Source organism: Galleria mellonella, unplaced genomic scaffold, assembly GCF_026898425.1.
Source record: "Galleria mellonella isolate WM207_F2 unplaced genomic scaffold, CSIRO_AGI_GalMel_v1 utg1812, whole genome shotgun sequence".
Taxonomy (NCBI): Eukaryota; Metazoa; Arthropoda; class Insecta; order Lepidoptera; family Pyralidae; genus Galleria; species Galleria mellonella.
Window position 1 is genome coordinate 149,867 of NW_026442022.1, and position 22,113 is coordinate 171,979.

A 22,113-nucleotide genomic window follows, 5' to 3' on the forward strand; every position below is an offset into this window, starting at 1 on the left:
CACTGCCACCGGATACATGATGTATGATCACTTTCAATATAAGTTTAATATTTAGTTTCTGCAAATATACCGGAGCTAATCTACAATTTATAATTCCCATGCGCGCGCGCATGCGCAAGTATCAACTATTTACAGTCACGTGAAGTTCCATCATACAGTGTATGCATGCGGCGGACAGAAGCGGGCGGCCGCAAGCGGCGTCGGCGGCGCGCCGCCGAGCTTGCGACCGCCCGCGCGCTACTACGTGGTAGTGGTCTCTACACTCGAATTAAAGTACAACGATTCGATCGATTTACTTCAGGCTCAAATTAAACTTTAAAAGGTGAGTTTCGATAGTTTTATTCATAAAAAAAATTAACGAGCGACTTACAAAATAAGTGTTGCCGATACAACAAGGCGCGGCGGACGGGCGGCCGCCACCGCGCTCGACAATATATGGGCGGATCGGCACAAACTAGCTTACGGCTGAGGCGAGCCTGGCGGCCTACGCGCCTGCGCTCCGTGTAAAACATACAAAATATGTATAAAATCACAAAACAAGGTCGACGGTCGCGGCGAGCGACGGCGGCGACTAATTCTGCACGCGGGATTAGCATTTCAATTCGTTCCCGTCACGCCACGCTACACGGAAGAAGCCAAAGTCCAAATGTTTATCGTTCCATAGGCGCGAACGGTGCGAATTGAAATACTGAATCCGGCGCCCGCGCCGGCCGGCGAGGAGGCGTGGTCCGCGGCGGCTGCGCCCGCGCCGCCAACCAAAATTATTAATTTACTATCTAACTACTTAAAAGAAATAAAGAGAAAGCGATATGCGAAGCGTGTTAAATATAATTAGGAGGAGTCGCCGCGGGCTCCCCCGGGCCGCCGCGCGGCGGGGACTCCCACCGGAAATAGATCTATATAAAAAAAAAACAAAGAAAAGTATCTACATGTTAACGTAACATTGCGTTTTGTGTGGTGTCCCTAGGGGGCGCGGCGCGGCCGGGCGACCACTCCGCAGTCGGGGAGCCGGCGGGCCGCCGCCACCACGCACCTGCACGGCAGACAACAGCACGCATTAAAACACATCATTGACACCGCAATTAAAAAAAAAAAAAACTATTAAATATACTAGTAATGTAAAAATATGTAACATCTACAAAGACTTTATGTTTCGACATTCTCATCTCTAAAACTAATAGTCCATTTTAAAAAAATATTTTTGCATTTGATTTGAATAATTTTTTGAGGAAGGATATATAAAATTCAATAGTACATTAGGCCCACAAGCGTAACCGTGGGACACAGCTACTGTATGACCTGGAATGTATAGTGACGTAACATGGAAGTAAATAAAATGTCTGCCATTGATGTTCCCTTGCGTTCTTGGCAGGTTTTTATTACAACTTAGAATGGCAAACAAGCTGACGGCCCACCTGACCTAACAAGTGGTAACCGTCGCCCATAGACATGAGCAGTACCATGGACATAACAGAGTATACTGTTACGCCCATGATACCCCCATGCGTTGTCATTCCTGAGGACTCAGGTGTTATTCCTCTGCACCCTGTAAATTCACTACCATATTCCACCCTTCAAACCGAAACATAGCCATGCAAACACAACTGCTTCACGGTAGAAACACGAATGAGAATGTATGCGCGGATACGAATGATTTAATTCATTCATCATTTAAATAATCAGTAATTACTAATTTTATTATTCGACTGCTAAATCATTGAAAACAACATTGAATTATAATCTCAAATTAGTAATGAAGATTTTCATAAAATTGAAGGATTAAAATTAAGTACTAGTTACATCAATATGTTTATGAATTTACATTAAAATGATCTTCACAAATAGAAACGGTAAAAATTAAGAAAAAATAAATACTGACGAAACTCGTTTACGAGACTCGACTAAAATTTACTTCAATGTGACGTCACTGACGCCATATTGCTCAAAAGTTGCGTTTCGGCGGCCTACTTGAATTGTACTTTTTTATTTGTTACTTTTTGAAGAAATACTCATGTGAACTAACCAACAAAAAGTTTTAGGGAGATCTATAAATAGCAGTGAATGGGGATGGTTTCCAGAAATGAGTGAAATAGCCGACCTGTGCGTGGCTGCTAGCGGCGGTAGGCGGCGCGCGGCGGGAAGGCGGCGCGGTGCGACGACAGCGGGCGGCGGCGCGGCGGCTCGCGGCCGCGCGCCTTCTTCTCCTCCACGTTCAGCTTCACGCCGTCCGCGCTGTCCGGCGGGAAGTACAGCGGCTGCGCGGACACACACGCCACACGTTATACACATGCCCGAATGTAGCAAACCACACACTTATCCATAAAGTTTCATAGCCAAGAGTGAAAACTTTGTAACATTAATTTAAATTTTTTTTTAATGGGTGAGAATGGAATGGTAATTCCACCTGCTCTATCGTTATACACTGGTGGAGCACTAGAGAGGGATGATAGATGAGGATGAAAACAAGTTAGCTTATTGTGACGAATTACAAGAGAATTAACCATGATGATTTCAAGGTGGAATCACGTAGAGATTGACCTGAGAAGGTGCAAGCACCGAGGCCGTCATGAATTAATACTAGTAAGTTGCCACGAACACAGTGTAGTAGACTGTCCGATTATAGTTCCAATTCTTCATTTGAATCAATCACAACGGTACTTTTATGTAAAAGCTACTAGAAATTAGAAGCAAGTTGTATCTCTTATCTCTTGTATTGACATATTTACATAGGAGACTAGGGCGTACTTACCGCGGCGTGCAGGCAGTCCTGCGCGGCCTGCGGCGTCTCGTAGGTGATGAAGCCGTAGTTGGGGTGGTGTCCGCCGGGCTTGCCGTGCACGCGCAGCTCGGCCACGGGCCCGAAGCGCGCGAACAGCGCCCGCAGCGCCTCCTCGGTGGCGCAGTGCGGCAGGTTGCCCAGGAACAGCTGCTGCGAGTCCGAGTAGCGCCGCGAGCCGCCGCCGCCGCCGCCGCCCTCCGCTGCGACACCAACCCGATTCGTTATATATTTTTATTTTACGATAGAATTTTAATGATGATAATTAAAGGAAAATGGTTGTATCTTTTTAATAACATTATTCTACAACTTAATTGGCAAACAGTAGTATATCACATCTGTCTTGCATACAAAAAGGGTGACCATTAAATATCAATTAAGAATAGCAATGAACCAAGAATAGAGCCTTGAGATACATCTACAGTAGAAGACACTTGGGGAGGAAAAGAACTAGAGCATTCATAGTTATAAAAACAAATATTACCATTTAAAATTTATATTTTCTTTGGTTTGCATAATTAATTTATTTTAGAGACAGACTGATGGGTGTAAAATGACATTTAAGTAAAACAAAAACAAAATTTAATAATTTGAAAATAAATAAGGAATACGTCAGAGTAATACAAAAGACTCGCAGCCTGCTCAGTGCGAATCGTACAAAGATTCACGTTACGACTGCGCTCAAATCTGAGTTTTCGGAACCGTCCACTAGAGGCGCTGCAAATTTTCGACGTAATCATGAACGGAGACGCAACGCAAATCTTTTTTACCAGTCAGACTAGGCAGCCGGCTTCCATACGACAGCGCAACGTGCAGGGTACGTACGACATGTATATGTATAAGCTTACTGGCTATGTTATTTACATTTGGAAGTACCGATATCCTGGTAAGGGCGCGTGGGGCGCGGGCGCGGGTCGTGCGGCGCGGCGGCGGCGGCGGCGGCGGCGGCGGCGGCGGCGGCGGCGGCGGCGGCGGCGGCGGCGGCGGGCGCGGCGCCCGACGGCGGCGAACTGCGCGGCGGTGCAGCGCCGCCACCAGACCCAGACTTGAGCAGGTTCGCGTACGTCTTCGGCTCGGGCGCTGCCGCCGGCGCAGCTGCGACACCACACACGTTACATGCTTACTGTGTACTGGTTACTAATTTAATATTTTATTTGTTATCTGGACGTAGGATACGTTACAAATATTATGTATTTACATATATATTTCGCATTGCAATAATCAGCTTTTTGCTCTGCAAAGGCAACTGACAGCTTCCAACTAAAAAGGGTTAATAAACTCTACTAATTGCAAAATGAATTGTCAATGCCAGATCAGAATTGACAACGCAATTTCGTAGCGAAATTACAAAAAAAAGTTCAGATTAATTGAGTACTTCCTTTGTTTTGAGATCGCTTAAAAAATATAGTATGAGATGAGAGTAAAAAATATATAACATGGGTGTAGTGCATACCGGGCTGGGCTGCGGCTGCGGCGGCGGCGAGGGCTCCGGCTCGCGCTCGGGCTCGGGCTCGGGCGCGGGCTCGGCCGCCGCCGCGCACGGCTCCGCCTCCAGGTCGCGCTCGTTCACGCCGCTCGATATGGTCGACGCTGGAAGCACGCCAGCTCCGTCAATTGATAAGTTTAAATTAATAAAAAAATAATTTAAATTAATTTATTTAAACTATTGCAGTTTCATTATTGTATTATATTAAGGTTAAAAAGGTAGATATTTTTTATCTAGACTGTATTTTTAATCAATATTCAAGGATGTTGGTATAATAGCGACTACATAGTCAGCTAATCAAATACCTAAATTATTAGAAAATTTGAAGACAGTAAAAATCAATCTGCTCAGGAAGACAATAAGTTTTCTAATGTAAACTTTACCATCTCCTGGCTAGGTCAACCTCAATCGCGATGGAGGCCCTCATCGACGATGCACTATCATCATAAAAACCACAACCACTCTGTCAAGAGTGTACGACTGAAGAGAGAGAGCTAGGTACCACAAAGTGATCGGTTTATAAAGCACCGAAGGTGTACCTTGCAATGCAGAAACGAGATGCCTGGTGTCATCGTGCGGCGGGTGTCCGTTGATGTGCGGCGCGGCGGGCGCGGCGGGCGGCGCGGGCAGCGGCGCGGCGGGCGGCGCGGCGGGCGGCGCCAGGCTGGGCGGCGACACGAGCGGCACGTGCGGCGGCGCGGGCGGCGCGGGGAACGACGCCGGCGGGAAGGCGGCGGGCGGCGGCGGCGGCGGCGGGAAGTAGCCCGCGCTGCTCGCCTCCTCCTCCTCGCCCTCCGACCGCCCGGAGCCCTCGCCCTCCTCGTCCGAGAACACTATGTCCTGAGAGGACGACGTTTCCGCATCAGACATTTTCGAGACCGACTCGAGTTTAGACAACAAATTTTTAAGAATTGATAAATTTTTATCATATTAATCGAAGCTTATAAGCTAATGTAGAATTGCATAGATCACTAATTTCTCATGACTAAAAAAAACATACTCAAATGGCACAAAAAAGATTTTTTACCGTGCTGAACATATTCTTCCAAAAAAAAATGAATTTTCCAAATTGATTTACAACTCACAGACGGATTAATAAGATAACAGACATAAAAAAAATATAAGCAAATCGAGAGCATCCTTCTTTTCGAAATCAGTACAAAATGTAGGTGTTTGGAGGCGTCCCGGGAGCAGGGTGTGGGTACGAACTAAGCACCTGGTATCGGAAGATGTCGTTGTGCACGTAGTACTTCTTGGGCGACTGCGCGGCCAGCACGAAGGTCTGCGTGAAGCGGCGCATGGGCGCGCCGCCGTTGGACAGCTCGCCCGTCACCTGCACCACCACGCCGTTGCCCAGCGTCGCTTGCGCGTCCACCTGCACACACATAGCGTCATTACGAATTTACCGCTCATTCGAGCACAGCAGAAGTATTGTGAGCCTCAACTGATGCTCTTTTTAAATATTATAAAATAAATAATTCGTGAAAGTCAATCGCTGAATATATTCAAGAGCAGATTAAAAGAGCATCTCTGTCCTCATAAACTTATTATGTCTATGTATGTATATGTACGTATTTTGTATGTAAAGAGATATTTTATGTCTATGTATATATGTATATGTATTATTGTATATGGATATGTATTTATTTTGATTTTAATTGTATGAGTTACTTATATATGTCAACATATTTCATATTTTTTAATAGAAACATCTATTTTTCCTTCTATTATTGTACGCACACTGCCCGCTAGTAATTAATGCTCCTCTCAACTCAGGGTATACTAGAAGAGAACTCTTACAGAGTTAAGCTCGCCTGTTGTACATCTTTATTTTATATATATTATATTGTTGTATTTTTTTGTGTCAATAAAGAATAAATAATAACAATTCCTAAACATATTCCAGCATCTTCTAGCTCTAAATTAAACAGACTTGTACTATACGTACTAAATGATAGATTTAATTTTATGCCGCACAACAGTCGACGGGTGAACATGTTGTTTCAACACAAAGGCCTCGTCTAACGTCTTCCATCTTTTTCTATGTCTTCATGAGTTATAGAAATATTTAAATACTCCCCTTTTTGTAAATACATATACACAGTAAACACCTAAACCAATACACACAAACACAGTAGTGAGGGGGAGATTGTTAGGTTTATCTCCATGTGGCCCTCCTGGAAATAATAATAATAATAATAATAATAATAAAGATTTATTGCACATAAAAAATATACAGTCATGGGCTTACAGAAATTTCAACGTTAATTATATGTATATAAAGAGTAGCATTATGCCCACACACTAGCCTGTATCTTAGACACTAATGCCTTCTATTAGATACATATTTTCGTGCAGTTTCGCTAAATTAAAATAGTACATGATTCAGTAAACAACATGTATATATTACTAAAATAGGGTATCTGAAAATAAACTACAATGTTGCATCAAGAAATGTGCCACTATAAGTAAAAATAGTTGTCATGCTCTGCATTGTTCAGCTGGTCATTAGTGCGATGAAAAAATGAGTCAGGTGAGACCATACAAACTATGAACATTTGCAATTATGAATGGATTTCAATTTATTAATTTTTTTTTTCTCTCTTCTTCTTTTTTTCTTTTTTCCTTCCCCTTATTACTTGTTTATTTTTCTCTGCCCCGTATGATTTTACATGATGATTGATGGCTACATCTTTTACAAATTCATTTGTGGATTTTAAACAAATACTCAACTACATATATAGATATAAACTCACACATCTTAAATGCATACACATATACTAATGGACACCAGAATAATATATAAGTAGCGATTGGGAATGGACAAAGACACGGGAAACATTAGGGCAAAAATTATTATCCATGTATCCCGCTGTATTAATACTACCATAATTAGAGTAATGCTTTTATATAGCTATGCAACTATACAAATAGCATAAACGAAGGAAGATGTGTAAATGCATCAATAATAAAAAATAATAATAATAATAAACAAATAAATAAATAAAAATAAAAAAAATAAAAAAAAAAAAACAAAATAATAAATAGTACTGAATGAGATCTGGCATACGAACAGGTCATATCTCTATTTCAATCAGTATTCCCGGACACCAATACACTCTTAAATGGTTAATAAATTAAGTCATTATACTAAACAGTTGTTCCGTTTTATCATAATCTAGGGTTTTCAACCAAGGTACTAACTTATTCATAATTTGAAATGAGTTCAAATTGTATAATTCTAATTGTTTATTTATTTTATTATATAAACGTGGACCAATATAACATTGAAATTTTGTTATGAAGTGTGTATTAAATTTTTCTGTTTGACAGACCTTGTACTTCCTTCTTAATGTACTATATAATTCTGTTAAATTCCAGGTGTATTCATCACGATAAGCTAACTGATCTGCCTTTTCATTCTCACATATCATTCCTTACTGGTGCCCCACCAGTGTATACCGTTGGTGAATGCGGAGTTACCATTCCATTATCATCCATTAAAAAAAAAAACAGTAATGAATAAAAATGTTTGTATTATGCATGAATCGAACCTACGACTATTGGAAGAAAATGTCCTATATTAATTTACACATCCACTAAGGTCGTCAAAGTTGCTGTCCACATCTATATGTTTTTGATCACTTTTTGTAAATAACACAAAGGATTTTGGTGCATAATTACTAACACATGGGGGTGCCATGGGCATCACAGTATTCTGTATGTCCATAGTTTCACAATTCAATGGAAAGAGAAAATTTCCAATGAATTTTGGTGTATTTTCCTGTGACCCCAAAGAAATTGTAGCAAGAAGCGAATAAATGGAATTGATAGAGATATCAGAGGGAGACTTTGTACAAAAGTCGATTGCTTGGGTACCTCTGTCCCATTCGTGTTTCAACCGTGAAGCAGTTGTGTTTGCATGGCTGTGTTTCGGTTTAAAGGGTGGGATATGGCGTGAATTTACTGGGTACAGAGGAATAACACTTGAGTCCTCAGGAATGGCAACGCATGGGGGGGATCACGGGGGAAACAGTATACTCTGTTATGTCCATGGTACTGCTCATGTCTATAGGCGACGGTTACTACTTTCTATCAGGTGGGCCGCCAGCTTGTTCGCCATTCTAAGTAGTATAAAAAAAAAAAAATTCAGTTCACAAAATTGCAGTACAAATGTAATAGTGAACCATATCATTTTAGCTTTTTTGTTACGTTGTGAATGCAATCATGCAATGAGTGGGCTGCTACCTGACTGATCTTGGCATGGCAGTCGCGGAAGTTGAGCTGCTGTATGCGGTTGTGGATTTGTTTCTGTCCGACAACGGGCAGCGTCTCGCGGTTGGGCGCGTCCAGCCCGCCGTGCACGAACGACGAGTAGTTGTTATAAAACCTGTATCATTCAGTTCATTGTACACTGATCATCCTGTCCCGCTTCACACGAGTAAACAGAATTTTTCAAAGTAATATACATATAGCCTTAACCCTTCTTTGCATAATGGTGGAAATTTCCATTATAACATTGAATGACCAAAAATTATATAAAAGACCAAGTTCACTTTAAGTTGATCGTGTCAAGATACCTTTTTAATGTCCATTGCAAAAAACAAAACATAGCTGTCAAATTTATTGTTTTAACAATTTTTGTTTTAATTTTGAACATGAATTATATCACATTGATTTATTTCACCAATAAAAAAAAAATCATGCAAAGAAAGGATAAAACTCGCTGATAATACAGCTTATTATATTTTATATTCAAAATCATTATAAAATTAATTAATCATAATCAAATTATTTCTTAAAAAAAAAAAAGAATTCTCAACATCTTTTTACAATTGGTGAATAATAAATGGCGAATAAATATCATGGGCGAAACAGTATACTCTGTTATGTCCATGGTATTGCTCATGTCTATAGGTGTCTTTCCATTAGGTGGGCCGTCAGCTTGTTTGCCATTCTAAGTAGTATTAAAAAAAAATCATCTAATACAGATACAAAAAATACATGTCAATTGAAAAACTTGTAATTTTAATGTTATTTAAGAAGCAAATATATATGTAACAAACATTGGCTCAGCACTGTGATTTAGATAATAGACAATATGTTATTAAAGTAATGAAAGAAAGAAAACAAAAGAACTAGTCTACACTGAATGTGTTAAAAAGACTTTTCCTTTTATTTTGGGTGCATGATAAGCTTCAAAAATGTTTTTTTATTATAATTTTTCTGTGAATCATACAACACTGCATTTTATCAAGTCCACTAGACTTGGTTTGCATTGTTAGGACTTCTCTCTCATATGAGAGCGACTGATAAGTACAAATGAATTAATATTGAATTTAGTATTGTTTACAAAGTGCTTCACATTAACATTAGGGTTACTAGAGACTGTGTATTTATTAATTGGTTGATAGAAAAATATTATTGTTTGTCTATGCAAAACACTATGCATATGACAAATTTAATATAATAGCAATTAATTGAGATGCTAAGATGACAACAAGTAACAAAGTTGTTTTCATATTTATAACAGGTAACATTCTTAGCAGCTGTGTATAATTATTAGCCGCGTGGTCCCGGCATAGAATAGACGACTAAGGGAGGGCAATGCATAGACAGCAGTGTCCCTCTTTAAAAGCCTAACTGTGGTTGCCAACCACTTGCTAAGCGTGACAACTACTGGCAACCCCCAAAGTGGGAGTCTTATGTTCAGCAGTGGACAGTTTAAGGCTGATACAAAATAAATGATGAACATTATTAGTAAAGATAAGATTAAACAAAGGAACACATCAAATTACCGACACTCAAGTGGACAATGGCAGACATATTTAAAAATAAAATTATTTTCATGCCATACTGAAACATGTTAAGTGTCATCCACAAATTGTAAAGTCTGAGCCCTTCCTATACCTACATAGCATCGCCACGTGTTATTGTTAATGGAAAAATATTGAGAACAATGCACAGTGTAGGCCAGTGCAAGGACGAGCGCGCAGTTAAACAAAAATTCATTAAATATACTGATAACAATAACATTTTGTTTGTAAAGGATCACGGAAGAATGTCGTAAAAAAATTCCCAGAACTGAGACCCTTTGCAAATGTCTACAGTGGTAGACAACTGGAAAAGTAATTGTTATAAGGGCCCATTCTTGGTGTTGTTTCTAGAAATGGACTATGGTTCTTTGACTCATTATTGTATAGTAACAGTAACTGCATACAATACATGTATACAATATTTAATTTTAGAATATAGAATGGTATAGGTTATATCTCAGCCACATGGATGAAATCACATATAAATTATGTGTATAAATGTTTGACTTTCTTAACTAAAGTGACCATGTGGCTGCGTGGTTATTTTGAAAGATTCAAATATATATAAATGGATGGAGCATTGTCGTCGCATTTACCTGTGCAGATGGGCGGGCGCCTTGTTGAGCAGCGTGTAGTACTGGCGGACAAACTCGCGGCCAACGCTCTGCGGGGACGGGGACGCCTCCATTACCATTGCTGTTATTAACAATGCGCCAATACAGCCCTCCGCTATACCTACAAACAACCGCAGCACCGCCATTATTAAAATATACAAATAAATAAATACTCCATGTTAGCAGAGATGAATAATTAGAATTTCTTCTCAACAGATGATGAAAGAAAAGGAAACTTAAAAGATTTCTTGTATAAACTTATATATTTTATTTTGAATTAAACTGCTACAAAATGTCAGATGTTACAGGATAGTTATCATAAAATATATCCAAAAATAAAAATACAGTAAATAAATTTCGGAATCTCCTTTTAAATCTGTTAATAAGGAATATTATATGATAGATAATACACATATATTTTTTAGATAGGGCAATAAGAAAAACTCAATCATTGTATCTATAGTGTTACCAAATCTGTCCTTAATTTTTGGAGTAGATTTGATATTCATAGCTGTTTGGAAAAAATGCGTAGCTTACAAAATAATAAGCATTCTTGATGTTAATCAATCTTGTTTTTAATGGAGATAAAAGAAAAATTATTGTTCATTCTGTAATTAAGCGTTTAAAAAAATATTAGATATAACTAAAAATTGGGGAAACTTTACACTAAACAGACTGAATATAAAGAAGAATGTAAAAGACTCAAAAAAAATTTAAATGTAAGTAAAAACTAAGCTAAATTATTCTTCTGCTGTGCTGTAGAAATAAGCAGCATTTGTATGTTAATAATAATTCGAGACCGATGTAGTTTTTGGCTTAAGAAGATACAAAGTCACATGTAGACCCAACTAGACCATCTAGTTTTGTTTTAAAGTAAATATAAAAATAATATATAAATATAAAATATAAACCTATATAACAATTATGAGCATTTTGTGTTTTTTATTTATACAACATTGGCACTGACTGACACTAAAGACTTTTTATGCAAATTACAACAGTAGACCAGAAATATCAAACACATGTAACAGCTTACAGCCCATCATAATTCTATAATTATTACTATTAATATCTATCTATAAATATTAATAGCAATATAGGGTATATTATCAGGACAATCTCCATGTGGTTCCTTAAGGAATTGTTGAAATTAATTTATCATAATTGGCAACTGGTCTCACATTTTTCTCACCTATCACTCACTGATATCCAGCCAACATATATCAATATTCCAGAGTTACCATTCCATTTAAAAAAATACCATGTGACTTGTAAGTGTTGAGTCACAGCAGTGCCTAGTAATCTCCTATGTCTGACTCTTTAAAGTGCAATACAATATGTAAGCATTGTTCACCACAAACAGAATTAATAGCTAAAATAGACTTACCAAATAAATAACTTTGAACTATCTCCTTGTACAGACTATTCCAAGAGATGCTCAACCGTTTTATGTATGAATAGAAATAGAGTATTACTATAGACTGCCTCTATTTAAAGCATATAGTTATCAGCTATGTTAAGAATTTATGACTTTTAATTTCTTTGTAATGATTCTTAAGTATATACATTAACTATTAGCATTCATTTGTTAATGACAGCAATTATAATTTCATATTTAAAATCAATTAATAGCTGTTAATTATTATTGACAAATGATCTATTGCAACAATTATCATTACAGCATAATGAAGAAATTATTTGCAATCCTACACTAAGTTTCAGGTTTAATTTGAGCAGAAAATGTATGATTTTGTAATACTAGTATGACAGAAACACCTGTTAAGTATAAATGTATCAATTAAAATTGTGTAAAATAACACAATAAATAATGATAAACAATATTCAATGTTTGGTTTGAATTTATAGTTAGAACAATGAATTTCGTTAACTTATCTAGAATCATTTATCTTGTAATATGTAGTAAATGTTAGTCAATATTTCAAGTACAATACAAATACAACTTGTAAACTAAAATGTTTACTTTATTTTCGGCGGCGAATTAAGTCATGTACAATATTTCTAGGGATTTCAATGTTTATTGTTATAAACTAATAGGTAAACAACAAAATGTAATCGTATAAAAACATAATTTAGGCGATTATCACCTATTTTTCTTGTATAAAAAGTTTTAGATAAAATATAGCTCACAGGTGTGAATCGGATACGTAAAATGAACCACAACGAGCTGGTATTGTCAAAGCACGCATGGCGACTTAATCTGGAAGCTAATGACAGTATACAAATTTTTCGGCAAAATATTATTATAACGTTGAAATATGGCATTAAATGTTAACACAACAGTAACATTTTACACTTATAAAAGAGATATGACTGATAATACTGATTTAAGGGGGATTAACCTTTAAAAGAAATACGTCCGCCGACAATCAAAATATAATTTTTTTAGAATTCAAAGTATAGTTAAAATATTATAAACTTACCTCAGTACAATTTAGGCATCAAAGTGGTGTAATGTGCTACAAACTATCACGAAAATCGCGTAATTTTCACAATAAATAAGGTCTGAAAACAGAAAAAGAGCCTACCTCACCTTTCGGATGTCAATTTATTTTTTAATAATTGTTACTAGTGTTGCAAATTGAAAAAAAAAAATGTTGCAATGACGTCGTTTTTTTTAAAGCGATACAAACCTATTTTTGGCGTTGGCAAACGATTTGCCACCGTCAAACTGAAAATCTTATTTTAAAAACTTCTTACATTTCCACAAATTTATTTTTATAAAGAATTCTATTTTATAGCATTTTAAATAAGGTCTATAACATTATGTTTAAATGTATAAATGTAAAATTATGTTAAAATAAATGCTGTAAAAACCTTTAAAAGGTATGTGCAATAATATTTTATTTAATGTTTGTTATACATGTTATAATGGAATATGCTGTGCTGTTCCTATAAATATATAAACATTTTTAATCATAGATTAAGAATAATACCTATGGAATGATGTCCTATTTATTAAAGATTTTGAAAGGATATAAAATATAACTTTTAACTTAGAGATAGCTCTCGGTAAATAGCGCTTCAGAATTGACTCCATTGGGAATGAATATTAAACTGCCTACAATCAATTCTAACATCACATTCATATTGAAATTAGAGTTCTAGACGGAGAAAATTGCTGTCTTAATTTATGTAAACTATATAAATTATGGGAATGTAATAAAAAATATATGTGTAATGTAATTCAATGTCGCTTTAATCGTGTACAGAATTCATTAGAAACGGAAAAATACGTGCTTGACTCAAGGCGTTCAACCGTCTTTTTTAATGGACTAGATCAATGAATATTATGCTCTTTACCTAGAGAAGAAATGTATCTTTTTGTGTCTATACTATCTGGTTTGGATGGATCTCAGCTCAGTGTAGTGAGTATAAATCTTTCCGTATACACATATCAGCTTCTTTCCGCAAAGTCGCAGAAAAGCTCCACAACATTCCCAAAATGCTTGCTATTCTTGTGAAAATGTGTTTTAAGTTGGTTCTATACAGAACGCAATAAATCCCATACTACTGAAAAATTCATAATAATTTAAATTGCATTTTAAAATTATTTCAACATTAAAATTATTCTAACAGCGAGTTCAATGATTGACCTAATAGCGTTCCATATTTTATTATTATTTCAGTACAAGTCAGATTGTTTCAGTATTAAAATTAAAACATTGTGTCGAGTTGACCTTGTCATATAATAGATAACAGCCGACGGCGATATTTAGATCCCATACAAAACTTTAAATATTGGGATCGATTCTGAAGCGAAGGCTATCTCTAAAATTAAAGTTCCATTTGTTATGTGAAATCTTTATTCTAAGGACAAATAAAAACTAAATTTCTAATACATTTACGCCAATATTGATATAAATTTGGTTTATGATGATCCGTAAAACAATAATTTCGCGAAATTCTCAATATAAAATATTAAGTTTAGGGAAATGTCACTTCAAAAACACTCCATTATCCATTCTCTGTATTTAAACGTCTATACGGCAATAGATACAAGCTATAATATTATAGATATAAATATAATTGTAGATAACAGCCATTCATAGTGTACGGTTTTGTTAGAGTATTATTTTTATATTTTACTTATATTATGCTATTAATATATATATATATATATTGTATGTATTATATTAAGTATTTAATGAATGATCATTATTTTTTGGATAATATGATGACATGTAATCATTCATATTAATTCTGACAAGTTTTACAAATTTCTGAACACAGCTAAAACACAGAGAGAGTACGCGGTATTTTTTTTATTATATTGGCACCGGTATTGATTCATTGCCACCAAATTCTTCATAATCTGTCCCTTTTAAACGTGTACATTCGACTCATTTTGTTCTACTTGCACATTGGAAATGCCATTGACCTGCTCTGACTACTTTTTGCTGATTGGCCAGAAAAGTGGAGGGGTTTAAAATGTTTGCAAAAAAAAAGCGCGTCTGTTGAGTGTAGCCAACATTACGGAAAATTTCGCGCCGACTCATCACGCATTTCCTTTCTTTCTTCTTCATTTGGCATTCGGAGTTGAAGGTCGCGTGTAGACCTTAGGTTTAGTTTATTATTATTGTAAAAATATCCTAAAATAGTCATGGCAAATAACGATAATTTTGCACAAGACGTAACCGAAAATCAACTAAATGGAAATGCTGAGAATGGTGGAGGAGATACACAAGAAAATAATAGTGCGGAAGCTCCTGGACGCGATGACGACAGGTACCGTTGGTTTTTATGACTAAGAAATGTACTTAGTTTTTTAAAAGTTAAGTTTTCATTTTATAAAATGCAAGTAAATAGTTCCTATTAGTTATATTGCAATGTAAAGCGTAGCTTTATGGAATTTTTTCACAGTTATAATTTTTCCCCGCCACAATGGCGTCGGTCCGGCATTATCATTATCGGCATATAAATCTATCGTAATCTTCGAGATCTTTTCAAAATTGTACGTTTTCATATTTCCAGTGTGTTCTTCGCGATTTTAACCATTTCATAGTTGTCATAGTTTTAGTTCCGGACAACTTTCAGGTCATATTTGTTAAATGTAGATAATCTCCGAGCCGCATGAGAAGTAAAATGGCGTCATAATGGCGCGTCTCTTTGCACCGGCACCGGCCCGGCCCCTTTATCGATTTTGTTTGATAGTGAACTTGTGGTCATAATTAGTATCGTTACGGTCAGCGAACGGACGCGAGACCGTTTACTGTTAGCGGTACTACTTATTACGTAGGTACTTGCAAGATTTTAAATCGGTGGTAGCGCAATAGCGTGGGCGCCGCGGCGCCGGTCAGTTTGGGGCGCTACTAACGCTGTGTCTCTCTGCAGGTGTGAGCCTGCGCCGCCGCTGCCGCAGCCGCCGGAGGACGCCATGGTATATATCTGCTGGGCTCACACTAAAGTAAAAACAACGACCAAACTGACTAGTTTGCCTCGGCCACTTAATTTTGGGCCTCGTTCACAGTTGCCAATTTCAAATCTTGCGATATTACTGTAACATTGTTTCATTTTTGGTTGTCCTATCTGATAATGTTAAATTTCCAGTTTACTTTTGTAACTTACAGGTTGTCAATTTGTTTTGCTGCAGTGCTTGGAGTTTGTTTTGAACACAATAGTAGCTGTAAAGTACTGTAAACAAGTACTGCATAGTGTTAATATTAAATTTTAATTTTTAAGTCAGTTTCTAATTGGCGACATTGTTGCATTGTTAATTTCTTCAAATGTTAATGCTTCTCCTTACGTTCACAGAAAACTTTTTGTTGGAGGCCTGAGCTGGGAAACCACAGACAGTGAGTATCACTTGACATTCATTTGATATTTGAAACCATTAGATTTGATTTCTTTTTACATGATGACTCATAACAGTTCTGCTTCTGAATTAATTTTGAAGAAAGCTATACCCACAACCCTGACCTTCTTCTTACTGTGTTAAATAATGTTTTGTTTTTTTATTAGTTGTTAATGCTTAAAATCTATATGTGCAGAGGAGTTACGTGACCACTTCAGTGCTTATGGTGAGATTGAGAGCATCAATGTGAAGACTGACCCCAACACAGGCAGATCACGGGGATTTGCATTCATTGTATTTAAGGCATCAGATTCCATTGATAAAGTTATGGCTGCTGGTGAACACACAATCAACAACAAAAAAGTAGACCCCAAAAAGGCGAAAGCGAGGCATGGGAAAATATTCGTTGGTGGCCTGAGCAGTGAAATTTCTGATGATGAGATCAAAAACTTCTTCAGTAATTTTGGCACTGTAAGTCATTAATAATATTATTGTAAAATAATTATTTCTTTTTTCACTACATTATGGACTTGGCAGAGATAACAGTGACTTTAACACTTTCCTGACTGCTGATGAGTGAACTTGTCATTGCACTAGCATGTAGGTACATCCTACTACCATGATGAGCGAGACCATTTGGATTACAGTGTTCATGACCAAAAAATACTTTTTTTTTATATTTAGTTTTTTTTTATCACAGTTTTAGTTTAATTACAAATATTTTAAACATGATGGAATTCTGGGTCAGCAAAGTGTTAACATAAGAGCTGTTTTATCTAAGGTGACATATTTCATAAACAAACTTGACATGTTTATTTTTCTGTAATTAGGTATATTTGAGATTTATATTAGGATCAGTCTCTATTTAATTGGTACAATGAATTTTTTAAATAAAAGTCTGTTATAATCCACACTATTTGGAGTTATAACACTTTACATATAAGAGGTACCAATGTGTAAACGCATCATTATGCACTTTTTCTAGTAACATATACAACACAATTGTTTTTCTACATTCTTAATATAAAGACATTGCCAAGAATGTCTATTTACTAAATATGCTAAATATATTTAAAGGTTTAGTAATCATTAATAATAAAATTATTTATGCTGATATGTTTATATATTTATAAATAGTATTAATAATATTTTATGATGACAAATCCGGTATTGGTGAGATTGAAATTTCTTGAATTTTTGTGAAGATAAACCCGGGCCACTGAATAATTAATAAAAAAAAAAAGATTATTCATTGCAGTAACTAGTAATAATGCAAAATTTGTTCTATTTTAGATAGTTGAAGTTGAAATGCCATTTGACAAGACGAAGAATCAAAGAAAAGGTTTTTGTTTCATCACATTTGAATCTGAACAAGTGGTAAATGAACTGCTAAAGACTCCCAAACAGACCATCGCTGGAAAAGAGGTGTGTAGTGGTACCCATTAATTTGTTTATTTTTTTTATGATTTGTGAATAAAATTGCATTGTTTAATAAAACAATTTGGTTTGTATTCCAGGTGGACGTAAAGAGAGCGACTCCGAAGCCCGACGGCCCTGGAGGCATGGGTGGACGAGGCGCGCGCGGTGGACGTGGCGGGCGGGGTGGGCGCGGGGGCCGTGGCGGTTACGGCGGGCAGGGCGCTTGGGGCAGCCAGGGCTACGGCGGCTACGGCTATGGCCAAGGTGGCTACGGCGGCGGATATGACGGCTACGGCTACGGCGGCTATGGCTACGACGGCTACGGCGGCTACGGCGGTTACGATTACAGCGGCTACCCCAATTACGGTAAACGCGGCAAGCAGAACTAGTATATCGGCGAGCCCGCGCCTACCGCTCACCGACACATTACCTCGACTGATGTTACCTGATCCCTAGGATGTAATCGTAGAGTAAGGGGCGCGACTGCCCGGCTAGGTTATTGACGTGCGAGGGGGCGCTCACGTTCCGTCCTCGAGATGCCTATTTACCTTATTATTATGTATATCTTACATTATATTCATAGAGGTCGACATCACGCGAATGATAGGTTTATAACTTAGTGTGTAGAAAATATTTATTTTTCTAAATATTTAATATTCTATCGAGATAATGTGTAGTGAATGTTTGTGGAGGGCGACCATGTATATTTGGATATAACCTTGGCCCATTTATAATTAACGTTTGAATAAATAGAATTCAATATTTCACATTAATTGGATCTTTGGATTGATCGCTTTTAGTTTTTCATTATTTAGTTCTGCCATCACTAATCCGGTCGGTGTAACGATCATCGCTCGCGGTGACGTCGCGAGACGGTCGCGTCTCTGTCCGTTCTGTTCGCCTATCTACTGTACTGTATACATAGTAGTTGAAAGCCATTCATTTTGCTATCTCTCTTTGTCATTGTTTCACCGGGTACAATATTCTGTACATATGTTACCTGCCTTATGTTTTAAGTGTTTATTTGTAATACCACTTTTGACATATGTAGCAATGTCGCCAGTTTTGTTTTGGTATTTTTGTTTTACCTGCTAATACTCGCCACTTGCTACATTTGGGAAATGGGGTAAATATGGAGAGACATTGTGAAAGTGATAAAGATAAATATGATGAAAGCTTTTGAATAAAGCACTGTTACAAAAATTCTCAATGTGTTTCCATATGTATCCCTGGCCTCTATTCCTTTACCTCCACTCGAGCGTGCCATGCTTCACTCCACTCCACTCCACTCACATGGGTTCACACGCCTCTACTAACCTCGCATGTTTACATCATACTGGTGAACTCCGATTGGAACACAAGCCTAATGAGTAGAGGAGGAGAATGTGTAATCAAGTCACTCATCTAGATATATAGAATAGACTAGCATAACATGTATGCTGAATGAATAGACATGAAATAATATTTTCAAATTCATCAATATTGGGTGGAATCTATCTACCTCTGCTCACAGACCATAATGTAGGTACTTTCAAGTTGAATGTTGAAGACTGGTTATATATAAATTATGATAGATTATTGAATAATTATGCGACAAGTGAGTGTAGTATGTATGTTTGTGGTGGCACACGGCAGAGTAGTAGAGTAGTAGGCAGCGCAGGGCAGGGCAGGGCAGGGCAGCAGGCGGGCGGAGCTCGGCCAACTAATGTGTTGTTGTGTGCGGGCAGACTACGGCGGGTACGGAGGGTACGAGGGCGGGTACGGCGCGCGCACCACTCCACGCGGGAAAGGTACTGCCCTTCACGCTCCTCTTCACTCTTACTTCTTACCTAGTCTAGTCACATCCGTCTGCAAACGTTTTGTGCCCGTCGCTACGCGTCCACTGACGACCACGCCTCGAGTTTACGAATGACGAATCGTTCCGGTAACGCGGCAAAACGTTTGGAGCGAAGTAGGCTTGTATGTTGTACTGTGTGAGTCATGTCCGTACCGTGTCCCGCTCGTGTGTAGTCGACTTTTTGGAATTCGCTTGATGCGATAAGAGTAGAGGCAAATTACTAACGAAAACGTGAGTAGTGGTTAGCGAGCGAGGTCGGACATGCGAGTTCTCTACTAGAGCTTTACGGAAGTGCATTTATAACTAGAGTTAACGGCGTCGCTGTACGGTGGAGCGCCTCGCACCACGGTAGTATGTCTTCACTCGTACATTGCAGTTATGAATGCACATCAGATTTTCATTAGTGTATCAGTCGGTATTGAAAATTCGCGCTGCATGATGTTTTTATTCCTCTTGCATTATCATATTTTATATATGTGTATATTTATTTGCACCGTTCTTGTTGAAATAATGTGCTGCAATGTAGATCGATGAAAATCTCTCATTACTTGATTGTGGAGTTGGAAATATTACACAAATAAGTATATTTCTATTGTACTATAATTATAACACATCGTGTATATAATAACATTCACTCTAAAACAATTGAACCGCCTGGCACGATGTCGGTGTATACAAGTGTGTTTACAGCTATATTTAGGTACTAACCACTTGTTTTGTTCACCATTTGTTTAACAATTTGTTTTTGTAGTTTTGAATGTAATCGTAATAGTCGATTGGAAAATGGGGTAGTATTTTGAGAGAGAATTAGTGTAAATAATTATTATTTAAAGTACTATATTTCGATTTGTTTTGCGAGTGCTCTCAAAATACAACCCCATCGGTATTTATTAGAGGGTGGGTGGTAGCTATATGTGTTGTGTTGCGGTGCGTTGCAGCGGGCTACCAGGGCGGCAAGCAGCGCGGCGGCGGCGGCGGCGGCCGCACCAACCAGCGGCACCAGCCCTACTAGGAGGCTCCGCCTGCGTACCTGTCGATAGTCATCTCAGTCCAATAGTAAGGTGAATACTCGTCTACCCATCTACCTACACATCATATATAAATATAAATATTAGTATTTAGTAGACAATATTGCCAGTTATACTATGATTGTTTATTAAAATAAGCCATTTACAAAACTTTAAAGTGGTTTTTTTACTTGTACATTTGAGATCGTTGGCCCATGAGCAGGTATGGTACGAGTGAGAGGCAGAACACCTGCATCGGCCTGATGATTCTAATTTTCATTTTATTAAAAATTTACTTCTGTTAAAAGATTTGATTTTGCTGTCCAAATTAGTACATGAATAAAATCCATTAAATGCAAAATTGTTAAATAAATATAGATGAAGATATAGTATAGAACACAGTAACTGCAGGTGAATGAAGAAATTTCTCTTTTAAGAAATTTTAATGCGTCCACTGCACTGCCCTGCAGTGCAGTGCAGTGTGGTGTGGTGTGGTGTGGCGTGGCGTGGCGTGGCGTGCGATGACTATAGCGTGTAATGCAGTGGTCGGTCGGTTGTTTGTTGCAGGTTAAGTCATCGGTCATGAACGTCCCCGGCGCCCTCTCGTTCGCCGCGCTGGGGGCGTGTCATTCCATTCCACAGTACTAATTTAAGGAAGTAATCTGTTTAAGAAATTTTTTAAGGATAAAACACTGTTTTAAGTAATGCGGCCGCAACCGGCGAGCCGCTTCGTAAATTTATTATAATATAGTATGGATTTAATAGATTCACTTGAGTATTATTGCCAATTGATTAGATTCAATTTTGACCTTTAGAACTGAATAGTCTAATACAAATATTAATAATTATACAGAGCTTATAAAAGAATGTTTGTGTTTGTATGTGTCGTCCGGCGCCTGTTGTCCGGTGCTGGTGTCCGGCGGCCGGCGGCCGGAGTCCGGTGTCCGGTGTCAAATGGTGTCTGTATTTGTGAGAGTGTATGTGATGAGTGTTGTCAGCAGCCCCCCTAGCCCTGTTGCAAAATAATCATTGATCATTGTTCTGGATCTCATTGCAGAATGTTGTAGTTTTGTATTATTAATTTGGTACATAATTGAACAAGAAATCAAATCATGTATTTTGTACTAACTAGTTTCTTCCATTGATTAGGATGAAATTACTCTTAGATTAAGTAATTTGGACATGAACAAACTTCTCAAGATATACAATTTGTGTATGTCACAATAAAACAAATATGTAAATAAAAATATTGACTTTTTATGTGTGTTTGTCACTCGTCGTCTTCCGCCATTACTACGTGAGTTAAACAGTGGACAATGTAAAGTAATATAATTAAGTATTTGGAT

The 22,113-nt window shown here is 37.6% G+C and overlaps 2 protein-coding genes and 1 non-coding gene across 4 annotated transcripts; 2 read left to right on the forward strand and 1 right to left on the reverse strand.

Annotated features, from left to right (window-relative positions):
- Window positions 1-323: 323 nt before the first annotated feature.
- Window positions 324-12,990, reverse strand: LOC113519080 (ras GTPase-activating protein-binding protein 2). The gene is made up of 11 exons (XM_052893591.1): window positions 12,841-12,990; window positions 12,080-12,179; window positions 10,675-10,813; window positions 8,511-8,652; window positions 5,479-5,637; window positions 4,802-5,102; window positions 4,226-4,366; window positions 3,653-3,856; window positions 2,750-2,979; window positions 2,099-2,255; window positions 324-1,033 (listed from the first exon to the last, which is right to left on the reverse strand). Exons 1-10 carry the CDS (start codon window positions 12,973-12,975, stop codon window positions 2,112-2,114), a joined length of 1,695 nt encoding a protein of 564 aa, XP_052749551.1. The 5' UTR covers window positions 12,976-12,990; the 3' UTR covers window positions 324-1,033; window positions 2,099-2,111.
- Window positions 12,991-15,210: 2,220 nt separating this feature from the next.
- Window positions 15,211-22,025, forward strand: LOC113519097 (RNA-binding protein squid). 2 transcript variants are annotated; one of them, XM_026904156.3, is made up of 8 exons: window positions 15,211-15,438; window positions 16,465-16,505; window positions 16,701-16,975; window positions 17,798-17,929; window positions 18,022-18,289; window positions 19,651-19,713; window positions 20,699-20,821; window positions 21,335-22,025. In XM_026904156.3, the coding sequence occupies exons 1-7, from the start codon at window positions 15,314-15,316 to the stop codon at window positions 20,770-20,772; spliced, it is 978 nt and encodes a 325-aa protein (XP_026759957.2). In that variant the 5' UTR covers window positions 15,211-15,313; the 3' UTR covers window positions 20,773-20,821; window positions 21,335-22,025. The 2 variants fall into 2 exon arrangements, with proteins under 2 accessions (XP_026759957.2, XP_026759958.2); XM_026904157.3 differs by lacking the exon at window positions 19,651-19,713.
- LOC113519107 (small nucleolar RNA snR61/Z1/Z11) lies at window positions 16,560-16,631 on the forward strand. The gene has a single exon (XR_003402304.1). It is a non-coding gene; the product is annotated as a small nucleolar RNA snR61/Z1/Z11 (small nucleolar RNA).
- Window positions 22,026-22,113: the final 88 nt, after the last annotated feature.

Excerpts from the sequence above, each read along its gene's own strand:
- LOC113519097 (XM_026904156.3), top strand. The coding sequence starts at position 15,314 with ATGGCAAATAACGATAATTTTGCACAAGACGTAACCGAAAATCAACTA. Across the intron at positions 16,976-17,797 it reads TCTTCAGTAATTTTGGCACT|ATAGTTGAAGTTGAAATGCC; the intron begins GTAAGTCATTAA and ends GTTCTATTTTAG. Across the intron at positions 17,930-18,021 it reads AGACCATCGCTGGAAAAGAG|GTGGACGTAAAGAGAGCGAC; the intron begins GTGTGTAGTGGT and ends TTTGTATTCCAG.
- LOC113519080 (XM_052893591.1), bottom strand. The coding sequence starts at position 12,975 with ATGCCATATTTCAACGTTATAATAATATTTTGCCGAAAAATTTGTATA. Across the intron at positions 10,814-12,079 it reads AGTTCAAAGTTATTTATTTG|GTATAGCGGAGGGCTGTATT; the intron begins GTAAGTCTATTT and ends GGTTGTTTGTAG. Across the intron at positions 5,638-8,510 it reads GCCATGCCAAGATCAGTCAG|GTGGACGCGCAAGCGACGCT; the intron begins GTAGCAGCCCAC and ends ATGTGTGTGCAG.